Genomic DNA, 16124 nt, shown 5'->3' on the forward strand with positions numbered 1-16124 from the left:
CGGTCGGGCGGGTCGGTCGGTTCCAATTTATTTCCAACTAGTGCCACGTGCCATCTTGGACGCCGCGGTTCGCGCGAGTGGGGAAAATATTTCGATAACAGTGAAAATGTTGCCCCACTTTATCATGTAAATTGAGAAGATTAACATTTTCACGGCACCCACTTCGCGGGCGCTGGGAACTGGTTATGGTTTCCGGTTGGGCGCATTTTCGCCGTTCGCCAAGATGGATGTTGTTGGTTTCGCGCCATCCTTGGGGGTTCCGTGGCCTCTGGATGAGGTGGTAGTTTCAATTTTGATGAATGAGCAGTAAAAGTCAAGCTCCAGCTAAGCCGCGGGTTCGCACCGGAAACGGCGGTGGTTCTGGCGGTGCCACCATTTTGGGTGCTTCATGTTTTCGCGTGAAACAGACATCGTCGTTAGACAGCCCATTGAAGTCGTTGTTTCGTGCGGATAAATTAATGTCTGCCAGAGGCGCTGGTGCCATCGGCCGTGTTCGGTGATGGTAAAGTGATTTATCTTCGCCATCTTCACCGATTGATTGGTGATAATTCTATCCCTATTCTAGCGAGCAAGACCATGACGGTCATGTTTCATCCCTTTCCGGTATGCTTAATTATGAGACGCTGCATGGCGAAGCGTATCGATCGCCGCCACCGGCGTCGGGTTTTGAATGGCTTTAATGCTTTCGGCTGTTGATTAATCAATTCGCATTCAATCATGTCCCCCGGTGGCGCCGACTTCATGGTGAAGATAAAATCGCGCCGAATGCTTGCCGTCGGAATTCGCGGAATTACCATCACTCGTTTACACCGTGACAGTAATTTCCGGTTCATCATCCGGGCCCTTTGATGAATGCTGGTAGCTCGGAGTTGTGCGTTTATGTTGCGCTTCATTTGCGTCAGAGCAATTCGAAGGGAATTCCGATTTGGATACATCGGTCGGCGGAATGTTTCCAGTCGGGATGACAAATTATTCGCTTCGGTTGCACCGACGCCGGGATGGAGATTGAGCTCAATGTTAGGAATGCAAAGAGTTTGAAATCAAAATACCGTTAAAGGGGATTCTCCATTCCATTCTGGAAGGTTGGTCAATACACAGTTTTGTTAAGCAAACAAGCTATGGTCATCTCGGTCAGTCTCGGCTGATTGACCTGTTGATGGAGGTCATTGTTGAATATTGTTGTGCAAACAAGCTTTGCGGTGGTGAAGATGGGAGAATAAACTCGACTGGACTATACGTGGATATGGCTGGATAATAATCGAACGATTTTTCGAAAAGATCGAATCTCGTATTAATGTTTCCAAAGAGAAAGCAGTTAAGTTTTCATATTTTCCTGAGCTTTAATAATATTTTAACTTGCCTCATTTATTCGCTTTTTACTGTACACTGTACTGTAACGGGACAAAATACTTTAATTTCTCAGGGCACTTGAAATCCAAAAGGTCTTCATGCCACTAGCGAAATTCAAGCCCACTTCTTGACGACTGAATGCCAGGCATAATGTCGCGTGACCACTCTGGCTGACTGTAATTCAAATTTGATTTCCTTGGGGACGAACGGTTCTATATTTTGAGCAAAGATCATTGTGAAAGGTTGTTCATTGCGAGTTTGGTTGATCCTCAATATTTCCTTGCACACGCTTGCAATCGTGTGATAAAACTGATCGTAGGTCAAACTGTTTTCGCTTTCCATTGAAAGTTGATGAACACACCAAACAAACGAATTGCTGAAACGAATCATTCCCGCAGGAATGGACACCGCTCGTATAGCCGGCACCGACACTGCAACCCAATTTGGTGGTTTAAAAAATACTCTGTAGAGAAACTCACAATTCAAGGCTCCCGTTTGGGACCCTCCGCATTTGCAGAAAGTCTCCAAAAATCAACCGGAAACGGTAAACTGTGCCAAACGTGCAAACCAACGCAGAACGTCGCGGCAAAAGCTCCGAGCTGCACGGGGCATTAAATATTCATTTTCTCGTTCCGTTTGCATCAACTCACCGGACCGCAAGTAGCTGCGGAGTTCGTTTCATTTCGATGGAAAAAAAAATGTTGCCGAAACGTTTACCATTTAGCGACGGAACTAGTATGTTGTAAATATGTCAGGCCAACGTGCCAAGTGTGTCGTGTGCATAATTGTGCCCTGAAACACTCTCGCTCGCACCGGGACTCGCTGTCAGGGAACCGTGGAGTTTTGCGCGATCGCAACCTATGCGACGAATTTTGTAGCTATAAAACTGAAAAGCTAAAGCTGAACATTTTTGCTACCGAAAAACACGTGAAAAGTATCAAACAAGTGAAGGAAATTTAATATATTTCTGCAGCCATATATTCGAACGGTGGAAACGGAAGACTTTTCGGTGGCTGGGAAGCTTTTGTTTTACTAAACAGCGAAACAAGGGAATCCTTGTACGGTGGTTGAGGAAATGGTCTTAATAGTCAAGTACCGGCTGCTGATGGTGGCGATGAATCATAATTATCAAAAGTGATGATTGCAAAGCTCGCACCTTGAAAAGCTTTTCTGAGATAGTTGAAACTAATTGGGGAAGTACTTCAAGTCAGCCACTTGTATTCCATTGTTGGTACGAGAGAACATGGCGTTAAATGGCATGGAACAGAGCTGAAAAGAAGCAACTTATGCTTGGTTTTGGTAAATTATGCAATGCGATAAGAGCTATCGGTTCAACTTTTAAAAGACGATAACGCAAATAATAATGCATGCACAGCATTGATTACAGTATTCATTCCCATAACAATAATTAAGCTTATCAATCTTTAGCAAAAATTTAAATTTTGGCTAACCCAATAAAAAAAAGAAATTCCATCGACGTGAATTTTTCCTTCATTTGCTATATAATTTTTTATGGGTTGACTTTATGGTATTGACAAAGTATGGTATTTTATCAAATTATTTATGTGATAACATTTAGAAATACTACGCCCATGTAAAAATCGAAAGAAAGAAATTTGGACAAACCCGTCGTTTGTTGGCTCACAAATAATTCCAATTCACCGAATGAAACCGCAAAATTGAATACAGCACTCTAAACGACGGGAACCCCAAACAGCAACCATTCGAATCGTCCCAACCTTCGCGCCGCTGCGGCGTTCTTTTGCCGGCCCTCGTTCAGTTCACGCCATTCAACTGCCGGTGATGTCATACTGTTTGCCGCGGCCAACATTCCAACCGGCGTATCGGTGACCACGGTTTGACGATTCCGTGTGCGCGAAATTAAATATGCAAAAGATCCGAGTCGCTTCGGCTTTTGTGGCGAACTTTATTTCTATGCCACCACAGACGGGTCGGTCGGGCTGCACGGAGCATAGAAAAATAGGGTTTGATTACCAACGCGGTAAAAACGATCCACCCAGACACGTGTGTTTGTGCGGTTCACGGGTTGTCCTTCGGCCGGTGCCGGTGACCGAATGGTGACCGTTTTGAGGTTTAAACAAATGTCTCCCCTGTGGTCGGGACTAGCGTGTTCGGGCGATGTAAAGGAACACACGGTGGCCCGTGCCAGGACCTCCTGGCCTTCAGGGACCTTCGTGCCACCCCAAAACCACCACGGCGAAAGCCACAGCTTAATGCATCCCTACCATCGTCGGCGTAGTTTGCCTTTGTCCCTTCCGGCTAAAAGGATTTCCCGCTTTCGCCCAATGACCTTTTCCCTTTGTGGAGTCGCATGACTAATGAGCGGCCAGCAGGACAGGTGGCACCCGGAGGATAGTCCTGGGGGCGGGGGGAGAGCGGCAGCAAATACGGGACCGACCCCGTGAACCAAACGTGACGGTAACTGGTGTGGTTTCCGTGAGCGAAAGAGCGATGGCAAGCGCCACCGACCGAAGTAGGCCAATCCACGGAGGCGACATGCCCCTTTCGGACCTTGCCCCCCGGGCTAACCTATGGCCCAGTGGTCGGTTTTAATGGCCCCGTGTGTGCGAGGTAACCGACGGTGAGATTATTAGTTTTATTGATTTTCGTAAGCCTCGCCGCTTTGTGTGGTGTGGCCCCTGGCGGTACTCGACACCGGCTTTGGGGCAATCCAATAAACCAATCAAACCCGATTCGACCTGGCGAAGGCGCAACTCCCTGTTCCAAAAATAGTGTCGGCCCGGCACGATGCAGGTTCGGAGGCCGAATGCCAATCGAGGTTCGAAATATGCTTCCGGTAAAATCTAATAAAAATGGGAGTTCCAAATCCATCGGTCCGAAATAACTGTTGGACTTCCGCTTCCGAGTTTCAACCGATTGAAAGGAAACGTCAAACTTTGGCACTGTTTGCCGTACAGTGAAACTCTATCCCTCGAAACGAAGGTAATATTAGGGCTAGAGCCCCGATTAGAAAGCTTAGCCGTCGAAATGGATGCAAGAAGCATCCGCTTTCGTAGCACCACATTATTCGCACACCGTGTCAGACCGCGGCCACGACCACGGGCGATCGGGTTTCTGTTTTAACGAGGGTCCAGCGCAGCGTAACCTAGTCTCTGTAAATTAGATCAAGGATTGACCTCGGTTTGACACGGGTGAATTGCGGAGCCCATGCGGCCAGTTCGCCAGCACCGAAAACGTGATCCCGAACCGTCGGTAATCCTAATGAAGCGAGCCGTCGAATGTTAATCGTGCCCGGGATGGGGCTCGGACACAACATGGCCGAGGGCTCTGCTACACGCTCTGAACCAGTGGCTTCCGATGAAATTGGACTCTACCGTCGGCTTTCGAAGGGATTACCCGGGGCAAAAGCAGAAAAAGTTGCAGGTCAACGTTACAAAAAGAAAACCAGATTGTGCCGAGTTTAATCGGCCAGCGGGAGCTCCGGAATCGATAAAACTGCAACCATCGACGGAGCGCCCCAGGACGCGCGAACCGAAGGTGGCGACGGCGGCTAATGGGGTGGCTCTCAAACTCGAACGGTCGGTTCGAACCTAGGGGCAGCCGGAAATTGTGTGTCCCTTCCGTACCCGTTGCAGCCTGGCCCCTGGGCAGGGCAGTGCTGCGAACGCGGAAACAACATCGAAAGGGGCGGGGAAAAATGGCCGGAAAAAGGTTGACTGGCAAGAAATTGATGGTGATTTATTTTATTTTCAGTAAAATCCGAATCTGACCGTACCACGGTGCGCGGAGATTGGCAGTTGATTACGTCGGAAAGTGTCGACGATGTTCGCTTCGCCGGCTGCAATTTTCCCCCGGCGGTGAAGGTTCCGTCTTGGAACTTTCTTAGCGGTCTGTTTATCGATCGAATGGTGCTGCCGGGAACGACGCAGGTGTTGAAATGAGCGACACATTATCGTCGATTTGGAATTGAAAGACGATAAAGATTGGCTTGGGTAGATAGCAAACTTTGCCGGTTTAACGACATCCGGAAAAGCTGCTCTATAAAGTTGAGCAACACGAAGATGGAATATAAGATGGCTTTTGTGTGTCGTTTCGTTCGCGAAAGGACTTTCGTAAAGTTTGTTCACTTTTTAAGCAGTCCGATCAGTCCGATTCCGCGTTCTTCCTTTAATTGTAACTCTGATCGATTTGATTAAAGTATTCAAACAGTTTACTTTCAGCTGTATTTTGATACGAACTGTTTGAACATTCTAAAATTCTAAATCGCGAAAATCCCGAGTTACGCCTAGAGGTATGCAACTCAATAAATAATTTTTTTATTATGCAAACATGTTTCGAATACCAATTCAGCTTGGCCAATAATTACTCAGAGGAGCCTGAAAATGGAGTAGAATGAATGATTGAATAACAGTGTCCGATAGGGTAAGTGATGTTCTTTAGAAACGTGTCCATAGGGTATAAATCCACCGAACGCCCAGAATAGGTCCACGGACCCTGCGGACGTTGGTTTTGTTTATTTTCGCGAGCAACAAAAAAGAAATATGGCCACCTTCCCTACGTTACACTCACGCGCTCCCGTTATCGGTTGTCAGCGAAAATTAAACATGCCGCCCAGTAATGGCCGATCGATGAATCAGCGTTTATTTATGGGCACGCAACGGGTCTAGCGGCTTATCGTGTGCTCTCCTTTCCCACGACAGCACCGGCGGAGGTTCTACCATTTTTTTTTGCGCCGAAGGTAAAACATAAAGCAACTCGCTGGCTGCTGAGGACAATATGGCTCCGGGGATGGAACCCCGCACTGTGTCAGCACTTTCGATACCGCTTGGCTTGGCTCCGATGCAATGGCATCTTCGGAGGGGCTGCAAAATGGCATCGGTGTGCACCTGTACCTGCAGCATCTGCTGGCTCGGCTGAGATACCGTGTTTTTTGTGTTGCTGTCCGAGTTCTGGGTCAGTGTGATTTTGCGGTGGCACGACCGACCATCGACCAAGGCGATAAGTGCATCTTAATGGACTTTATTTATAGTCAACCGATCGCCAGACCAATTGTTCGCATGATTGATGTTTTGTGTAGTGAAACCGTTGCAAAACGAGCGAGCTCTTGAGGGGACACATACAGTGGGCTCCCAAGGTTGGGAAGAAATCTCGACGTGCGATGCTCGGTCATCCGAAAGTTTACACTTCACTTGGCAAGCGAATCGATTTTGTTGTTTTGTGTGCATTTTATCCTAAACGCCGAAGCGCCCGAGTCTTTATTGTTGAATCAACGTTCGAAAAGGCTGCAAAGGAGCTGGTGTGTTGCACCCGTCCGATTGGCGAACGAAGCGTGTTCCTTGGCTTAAACCTGTGGGTCCTCAATCTTGCCGGCGAACAGCATCGTGCCCTGAGTTTCGTCCTCGATGAAGAACATGAACGGTCGGTTGGCGTTGAAGATGTGCACCCCATCGCCACCGAACTTGTTAACCAGCTGAATTTCTGTGGGTGGACAAAGCAATGGTAGAAAACAATGGCTGTCGGCGTGCGGTGTGTTTACCTGTGGCTGCGTAGGCCTCGCTGCCCAGTTCGTTGATGGTGATGCCGGCCTTTTGGAAGATCCTTGACACGCGCACCTCATTACGAGCTCCAACGCCTCGGGCAAGCAGAGGCAGCGATGCGCGTTGAGAGAAAATTTCACGAATGCCCATCTAGAGGGTTGTTAAGGAACGGTTAGATTGATCCACTTACGATGGTCCTGGGGTCACTTACGTTCTGGAGCGGTTCGTTCAGTTGTTCGCTGAAATCGATCTTGAACTTCGGAATCGTCACGTTGACCTCGCGCTCGTCCATGTACCAGAGGGCAAGGTGTAGTGACTCGTTGGTCATGCGGTCCAGAACCTCCGAAACCGAGCTGTCCTGGTCCGGCAGGATGAAGAACATGGCCAGCTTATCGCCACGGTACGGTAGTCGCAGAAGCTGTGCCTTGAGCGCGTCCGAATGGTCGTAGTAGAACTGACCGTTCTGCTCCATGTAATGCACGGACGTTGGCTTGCCTTGGCTGCGGTAGAATGGCTGAACGTTGTTGGGAGTCTCCGGGAACGGGTACGACCAGAGGCCTTTGAAGTAGATCACGTTGATGAGCGTGATGACGGCGCCCTCGAGTGCGTCCGGCGAGACGATCTCCGTTAGCCGCCCGTGAGTCGACTTCGACACCCAGTTGTTGATGGTTCCGGCCGCCTCCGAGGGGTTCGAGTACGACACCTTTTCGACCGAGGCATCGTAGTGCTCCTTCGCGATCTGCACGTACTTGTTGATCACCTCGATGAAGTCGTCCACGAAGAAGTTGGTGGCGATGTTCAGATCGAAGTCTTTGTTCTGTCGCTGAGCCGACGCGAGCAGCTCCTTGTAGAAGGAGCGCGTTTGAGGGACGTCGTTGCGAATGACCACTCCCAGCTCGCGCCTCGTCGCCGAAGACGAGTCACCGAAGTTCGTGTCGGACGCCTCGTAGATGAGGGTGAGCAGGATTTTCACCGAAAACGGCGACACGATGACGTTCGTTGTTTGAGGTCGGAACACTTCCTACGCGCAGATTGTAGAGGGAATAAAACGGTCCTGGGCGCGTGAATAATGGATGACCACCAACGACCGACTTTGGCCGCTTTCTCTACGCTTTATGTACCTTCAGAAACTGCAAATCGAACTGCACATCTCGTTTTGCCTGGTATGGCCCCCGTGGGTATTGTTGGGCGTTTGTGTCAAGAAGTAAAAGTGCCGAATCTAAAACAAACGGAAAAATAGACATGTTTACACACTTTCGGTGGAATAAGTAATGCGAGCATAAGGAACGCTGAATAAAAATGTTGCTTGTGACGGTTGTGACCTCCAATGTTCCTAGCTTTCTCGTATGCGAAAGATGCCACCGTCGAGCCTTTCGGCCGTAATAAAGCAATTCCAGTTAAACTCGTTTCTAGGAAGCGATTTGACTTCTACTTCTGGCCAAGCTTGAACTCTGGGCCAATCGAATCATTTGCACCGGTCGTTCCAGCAAGTAGAGCAAAGCGTTGTTTGGCTATAGGAACTCTAGTCAAGGAACCGGGAAATACCGGTATTATCAGTATCGGTTAACGGGAATCCCAGGCTGGCCGCGCTCACGTACACCATCAACCGCGTGGGTTAAATTGTTCGTTTCGCGTGTTTTTTTTCGGTCCGCCTGACCGCTACATGACACCGATCGTCGTTGATGTTCTTCAAACTGAGGAGAATTCGATCTTCCGATCATTGCAAAACGAGATTGACCACCTTTTGCGGTTCGTTTTCCATTGCTTGTGGCCGCTGCCAAATGATGTCACTTCCTAATGTCGGACGAACACCGGGCAAATGCAGCGCTACACCGGAATTCGGCACCGTTGTATCTTGGGCCAACGAGTTCTGGTAGAGAAGCAGAAGACTTTGCGCGTATTTGTATTAACCACCGCGTTGGAAGCGCTGCCCAGCACGAAACTTTGGTGTGGTGGTTCGATTTGATGAACAGTTTTACCAGCGACCATCGCGACCTTCGCCAGCGAGGGTCACGCCAATAGGGAATTCTCACACACCACAGCTAGGTGCTTTGGTTGGCTGATGTTCTTATCTGTCAATTATCAGCTGCCAGCTCCTGAGAATGGCTGGCTGCATAGAATGCTTTAATTCCGGCGATCGATTAATTAGAAGTATGTTCTCGGGGTGTTATAAACGAATCTCGGGGTGTTAACTGGGCCATGATCACTTACAGCACAGTATCGCGAAGCTTAACTTAAGCATGGCTGAGAAAACACGCACGGGAAAACACTGAACGAACTGAACAACGTGACGGCCGAGTCGAGTCTGGTTGCGCGATCGCGCGGATCATCTGCCTGGGGTCGCAATCGTCCAGGTTCTACAGTGTATTGGTTGTGATGAGTGTAGGCCACTTTGTGACCGAATACCGGTTAGGTGAGCGACCAAACGTTGTTGATACGTTGTTTCCCGTGCCGCGAATGATCGGTTTGATGAGAAACCGGTTTCAAGATCAACGATGGATTGCCTGGGAGGCGACGATCACGTCTCAAGCGGAGTGAACCGATCCGACGCTCGGCTGGCGGAGTGTTCATCCGGTATAATAAACGACTGATGGTTTTGTCACATTGATAAACGAATCTCGTTTTCACGAACAGACAAACGAGAAGCAAATGTTTGGTTAGTTATGACACGTTTTTATTTGCCTTGGTCAATCGCACGGCCAACATTTGGTCCCTTTACGATGCCGGATCTTCCACCTTCCCGGCAAACAGCCAATTGCCGTTGCTTTCGTCGTAGATCGTGAACAGGAACGGACGGTTCGCGATAAACTTGGTCGGTTCGTTGAGGATTGTGAACACGAGGGATCCTTCGGTGGCTGCTGCGGCTTCAGTCCCCTGTTCGTCCACCAGGATGCAGCTTTTCTGCAGTATCGTGCTGACCTTTAGGGGAGTGGCATTGCCGCGTGAAATTAGCGTAAGTTCGGCCTGATCGGTAAACACCCGACCGAGTCCGAGATTTTCCAGGCACTCCCGAAGCGGGCTTGCGTAGCGGATGGTAAACTTTGGCAGCTCAACTTCGATCTCTTCCTCTTCCAGCCGGGCCAGTTCCTGGTGCACGGATGCGGCCGTTAGTCGCTGCAGCAGCTGGCCAAGTGTCACCTGTTCGTCCGGGAGTATGACGATCATCGACAGGTGGCTCGAGTGGTAGGGCAATCGGAGAAACTGAGCCCCTAGCTGTTCCGAACGCCGATAGTGGAAGACGTGATCGCGCTGCTTCATGAATGTGGCCTTTCCGGTGCCCTGCCGACCGGACGTGTAGAACGGTCGCTCTGCGGTAGCATTCAGTTGAAACGGTACCGACCAGGTTCCCTTGAAGTAGATCGTGTTGATCAACAGCAACAGTGTGTCACGTAGCGCATCCGATCGCACCACGTCCTCGATCAGTCCGCCAGTGTTCTGTGCGATCCATCGATTGATCTGCGAGGCGGCGCTGATGGCGTCGCCGAAATTGACGGCCTCGGTTGTCGCATTGTAATGGGCGCCAATGATGCTGAGGAACTTTTGCTTCACCTCAATCGAGTTGTCGTGATAGACGCGATCCGCTATCAATAGACCGCTGCCCTGCTGACTCTTGTACCGGAGCAGATCGTCACTCAGTTTGCTAATGGCCTGCGGGTTCTCACCGCTCAGTGTTCGATACAGATCACGCTGCGTTTCGGAGAGGGTGCCACTCCCTTCGTACAGCAACGCCAGCATCGCCTTGATCGAGATCGGCGACAGCAGCGCGTTTCCCGGAGACTTTTGTAGGACTTCCTGTTCGCGAGTACGCGGATACGCGGATTTAGAAGAAAAATCACTTCAGAATGACTGAACGAACCTTTATCAAGTCCCAGTCGAACTGATCGTTCCATGTTCCGGCGAATGGTTCGTAGGCGGAGGCGAATCGATTCTTGATAAATTTCCTCTGTGCTGTTGCGCTGGCCACTGAAACGAGCGATGAGAAAGATGACACGGAACATTGCTGGGACACATCTGGTGTCAAACAACCGATTAAACGTACGCGTTAATAGCAGGCAACAAACCATCCACCGTCCGCGGAGAGAGGCCATATCCGACCGAGTGCTTTGATTTGCAAATGACTACTGATACGGAACAATCGGGTTTCCTGATACAGCTATTCACCCGGTGAGTTCGCGCTGGGGATGAACTACCCCGGGGTGGGAGAAAGAGAGCCGAGACACCGCACCGTGATCACAGAGAGCGAGCATCGTGATCCGAGAACCAATATGATCACATCTGGCGTAAGACAAGTGTTATTGATAATCAAGAGTCGAACCGCCATCCAAAACGAACCAAAACATGACCGGTAGTGACAATTCCTTATATTTGAACTCCTTAGTCTGAGCAAGGACACTCTATGACCGATAACTGACTGCGTAAACATCGTACTTAACGTGGCACAGATGGCACAACAAGTTTGTCCCGCGTTCTGTACTTCTGTGCTGTGTTCTGTCTGTTTATTCTGTTTGGCATCTTAATAGCATTGATCAGAGTTGTAAGATCAATTCCGAAATAAACTTTTGGTCCGGTTTTGGAATTTCAGTTACGTAACGCCTAGTCCCTAGAACGCTCCATACTTCTCACTGGATGGAAACTATTTTTATAAAATAACATATACATGCCCTGGTTTTGTTATCTCCTAGGAATTTCGCAGCCGAAGACTTCGACACCTTATCGCACTGTTTGATAAGCCAGGAGTGAAGCACTGAAAATCCCCTTTCCAGGTTATTTCCTGCGAAAGTGGTTGGAAAGTCTATGAGTAGATTGCAACAACGATGCTTTTGTTTATTTTGTTCCCTATTAAACTTAGTCACTAAAGGAACGCAACGATTGTCGATTACTAACTCGCGAGTGGCATCATTCCGGGCGCAGTCCCAATTTATGTCAGTCGTTTGTTGCACGGCACTGTACCCTGACGCATGATGGCTTAATTGCCGCTAAGTGGTTGGCTGGAATGTAGTGTTCCCGGTCGATGGCTTACAGAAATTATTCCAAGGTAAATGCTAACCTCGGCTTGCTAAAGTTCACCCAAACTGCCTTTCTTACTGAGCATTGCGAGGCCATGGAATGGATCGGTCATCTTAAAGCTAGTACAGGCAAGACTCTCCTCCACCGCGAACGCTCGCTATGTGGCCGTTCTTTGAGACGGATCCAGCACCTGTCCCACGAACAGGATTGTGTTGGTTTCCTCGTCGAGAATATAGAACACGAACGGTCGGTTCGCTTCGAAGATGAACGGATCGCCATCGTAGCCAAATTTATTTACCAGTTGAATTTCTGTGGAACAAACGGGAACGACGCATTAGTTTTCTAGCATCACAATAAACATGGCTCGAGGTTAAAACGTTATCAATAGCTCAGCTTGCTGGGGCTACGAGGGTGATAGTGGACGGTGGCGGTTCCGTTCCGAACAGCATCGTCATCGTACCTGTGGCGGCGAAGGCAAGCGTTCCCTTTTCGTTGATTTCAATGCCTACTTTCTGCAAAATCTTCGATACCTCCAGATCGCCAGTTTTCGAGGAGTTACTGAACGAAGAAAGCATCGGCAGCGAAGCGTTGCGCGAGAAAATGTCTCGTATTCCGAGCTGTAATCGGGAACATATTTGAGTAACAGTATTCGGGGCGCCCACCGGCAGTCCAACTTACGCTTTGCATCGCCTCGTTCATGAGTGTGCCAAAGTTGAACTTGAATTTTGGTATAATTACAGTCACCTCTTCCCGTACGAATCGCTTGGCGACAGAGTCGAGCATTTTGGATGACAGGCTGGCGGCAACGGTTGCCAGGCTGACGTTCGGATGGGGCAGCACCATATTCATGCTAAACTGACGGCCCTTGTACGGGAGGCGCAGCACTTGCGCTCGCAGTTCCGCGTGGTCGGTATAATCGTACAGGTCTGTCTGGTGCATAAACTGTACCGCGACGCTGGCGTTGGGCCCGATGTGGAACTCCCGGTCGTGCGTATGCTCGTCGAGGAACGAGTTCTTCCAGGATGCCTTCAGAAACAGCACGTTCGCCAAGATAAGCATTGACCCGTGGATGGTATCTGTGAGCGGAGACGCACGGTGATCAAATTGTCGGGCGATACGGACAATGTTACTGGACTGGCATTTTTACCTTCTTTTACCAGGTCACGGATGTGTCCCTGTGTCACCTTTTCGCACCACTGATTAATCCGATCGGCGGCCACTCGTGTCTCGTTGAATGACAGCCGCTCGAGCGAGGTACGGTACGTGCGCTCGAGCAGCTCCCTGTACTGTGGATTAAGTTTTCCGTGCGATTTGTCCAGAAACACCCGGGTGCCGATATCGAAATCGTAATCCCCGTTCGTTTTCTACCGTTTTCGTTGGAGAAGATGAAAAAGATTCACGATAGATGAGTACCTCGGCGGGTTGGCCGATAAAGGCTTGCGCCTTCGCCGGTTACCGTGGATGCTTCCAGAAATTGGCCGTAGAAGTCACGCGTTTGATTTAGATTCCGCTCACCCAGAACGGCCTCGAGCTCGTGGCGTGTTTGCGAGCCCACTTCGCTGGCCTCGTACAGCAGCGTCATCAGCAGTTTGAGAGAAAACGGTGAAAACACCACATTGGAGTCCTCGTGCCGGAACACTTCCTATGGCCAAAGGGGCAGGGTTCGAGATAAGCGAAGTTTGATGAAACACGGCGGGCTAGTTGGAGGCTGTCTGACTATCAACCGTGCAAATATACCAACCCGGACCAGCTTCCAGTCGAAGTCATGCATAGCGGCATCTCTTAGAGTGGCCTCTTGCGTTGCGGCACCAGCCGTGCATATTGACACCAGTAGTAGTGGTAGTAGTAATGCATCTGTAATGAAACCAACCGCGCCGCATATCAGTACAGTTCATCAGTACATAATGTTTGTCCCGGGAACCCGTAGGTAAATGTTCCCGTTTGTGGTACCCTTCCGGTAGTAAGGGTGTAATTTCCGTTCAAAAAGGGGATTTTCTTAAAGTCCCATTGGCGTATGATCTAGACCATACGGTGACCCGGTTCTGGGTCGAATTGTGCTCTCCATGTGTTTTGATTTACTCGTCAGGCGCGCGTTTTGTTGGACGGCCGATCGCAAGGCAAGCGACCGAATCGCGTGGTGTTTGGCGTAGTTGTAAACAAACAAAACTTCCCCAGCCGTGTGGTACGGTTGTTCACCATGGTGCTTTACCCGGACGCGGCGTTGAATAGGTTTTAAGAATGGAACCTTAGGCAAGGCATCTCGGTCTGGGAGTCTGGGGCGCTTCAATCTCCGCTGTACTAGTGACGGCCACTTATCAGTGCGTTACGAAAGATGTTTTTGACATCTTCGGTTTGTTGAGTAACCGGTTGATCATCTCTTCGGGGCCATTCGAACTGTGGTGCGCTGGTCGGTTCCCCGAATAGTTGTTCCCTGATGGACGGTGCCGTTGACATCGGATAACCTGTTTAAGAAAACCTGTTACGGTACGACGACTTTGAAGACAGCAGATCCGCCGCCGTTCAGCGTGTTCGTTTGTCATGCGATTTTTGGGGCTTCCCCAGGGCTGTTTTGGGCACGCTTGAGAGAGGTCGCGCAACGCGCAAAAACCGAATCGGCCATGAAATCCGAGCCGCAGGTTCCCCACCTTCTGAAGGGTGTTCGATGGCGGCACACGCGCCACCTTGGTCTTCGACATTGGGCACGAGAACTCATTAGTCACGACGCGTCGCTACGGATCGGTACATAAACACTGCACTCGATGGCCGGGGGGAGGTACGCGAGCGGGAAGGTACTTGCTGCTCTGATGTAGCACCCGTGGGAGAGGCACCTAGCCACAGAGATGGGAGCAGCGTACACAATTCGCGCTCGCTGACGATCGAGGCAGGAATGCTGGGCACGTAATTGAGCTCGTGGCCACTGGATGTGGGCTCGGCTAACGGTGATCTGTTTTGTGTGTTCCGCTGCGCCGATGACGCCTCGACTCTGGATCGGATCGGATCGGACAGTTTCGGGTTGTTGGGATTTCGAGCTAACACTTACACATTGGGCAGGTCGCGGGCCGGGCCATTGCTGTGGCCGAGCACTGTTTTTATTTACGTCGGGGCTCGTGGATCGTCTGCGCGTGAACCCGGATCACATCCGTACTGTTTCGTGGCCACGCGAAACGCACACACCGCAACGAAGAGCCGCACACCTGGGGACGGCGTCGGGCGGGCCAGGTTGACCTTGCCGGCGAGATACTAGCGGCTATCGTGAACGTGTGACTGAGCGATGGGCAAAACCGGGCCATACGATCCTCCGCGGTATGCGCGCAAAATCCTACTGTCGGCCTGTTTTGCAGAACGAGCACCGCGGAGGGTTAAGCGATCGTTCGCGTGATCGAGCGAGCATTATACGACGGATGAACCTGTGAGAGGAGCGCCCGACCACTCACGCAGCATTCTCACGTCGGAAGCGATCTGTGTGAATTGGTTATTCCATTATCGGTCATGCTGAGCAGATTTGACATGACGTTTGTTTACTTCACTAATCAAACTGTGTCGTGGTTGTCGTTACGGCTAACGAAAGATTACCAACAACTAGTCTGCCGGTGGAAGCGCTTGGTTTCTGCAATCGCTGGTGGGCTTCAGTTTCGGGTCGTATTCGGCTTGGCGGAATCTAATTACGGCTCCGTTGATGTCCTGCAGGATTACATCACCGGTGGGAAATGTTAATCCGGCAGGCGGTCCAGCCAATCCGGGCGGTCATAAATCTAGCTTGGCGAAATATTCCTTGGCACCTGCAGTTTACTTAAGGCCGGCGCCAGGCGCCTGACGTCAAGAAGCACCGGCGAGAGGGAATTCCCGGCAAACTGAGCAAATATTGGCCGAACAACTCGCAGCCCTGAAAGTGGAGCGCCGCACCATTAGCAGCCTAATTTAAACTCCATTGTCCCATTAACCGGCGCAATATGTAATCCGTTTCGATAGCGCAGCTGTCCACCGGGCCAGCTCTCTTTGGGGGCCAAGTGCGGAGATTCCCAAAATCTGGCCCAAAGCCACACTCTGTGTATGTTTACACCCCACGGCTCCCCGTAAAATCTTGATGCCGTTCAGCTTGATCCGTGTTACATCCGTCTGTCCTGTACAGCTTCCGTCCGTGATTCTTCTGCTTTTACGTTGCATTGCCTGCGGAGTAATGGTCGTGTTTTTACGGCTCCCGCCGGGAAGGTGCCAGCCCCATCGCACGGTCCACGATTGTCGGTACGT

The 16124-nt window shown here is 50.3% G+C and overlaps 2 protein-coding genes across 2 annotated transcripts; both read right to left on the reverse strand.

Annotated features, from left to right (window-relative positions):
• Positions 1–6377: 6377 nt before the first annotated feature.
• LOC128267006 (uncharacterized) lies at positions 6378–10982 on the reverse strand. Its single transcript, XM_053003795.1, has 9 exons — positions 10909–10982; positions 10726–10832; positions 9589–10661; positions 9364–9373; positions 9081–9138; positions 7991–8088; positions 7081–7890; positions 6869–7019; positions 6378–6810 (listed from the first exon to the last, which is right to left on the reverse strand). The coding sequence occupies exons 1-9, from the start codon at positions 10955–10957 to the stop codon at positions 6674–6676; spliced, it is 2493 nt and encodes an 830-aa protein (XP_052859755.1). The 5' UTR covers positions 10958–10982; the 3' UTR covers positions 6378–6673.
• Positions 10983–11216: 234 nt separating this feature from the next.
• LOC128267791 (serine protease inhibitor 2-like) lies at positions 11217–15130 on the reverse strand. The gene is made up of 7 exons (XM_053004713.1): positions 14917–15130; positions 13618–13730; positions 13333–13518; positions 13024–13240; positions 12555–12952; positions 12337–12493; positions 11217–12185 (listed from the first exon to the last, which is right to left on the reverse strand). Exons 1-7 carry the CDS (start codon positions 14942–14944, stop codon positions 12034–12036), a joined length of 1251 nt encoding a protein of 416 aa, XP_052860673.1. The 5' UTR covers positions 14945–15130; the 3' UTR covers positions 11217–12033.
• Positions 15131–16124: the final 994 nt, after the last annotated feature.

This window comes from Anopheles cruzii, chromosome 2 (genome assembly GCF_943734635.1).
Source record: "Anopheles cruzii chromosome 2, idAnoCruzAS_RS32_06, whole genome shotgun sequence".
Lineage (NCBI taxonomy): Eukaryota > Metazoa > Arthropoda > Insecta > Diptera > Culicidae > Anopheles > Anopheles cruzii.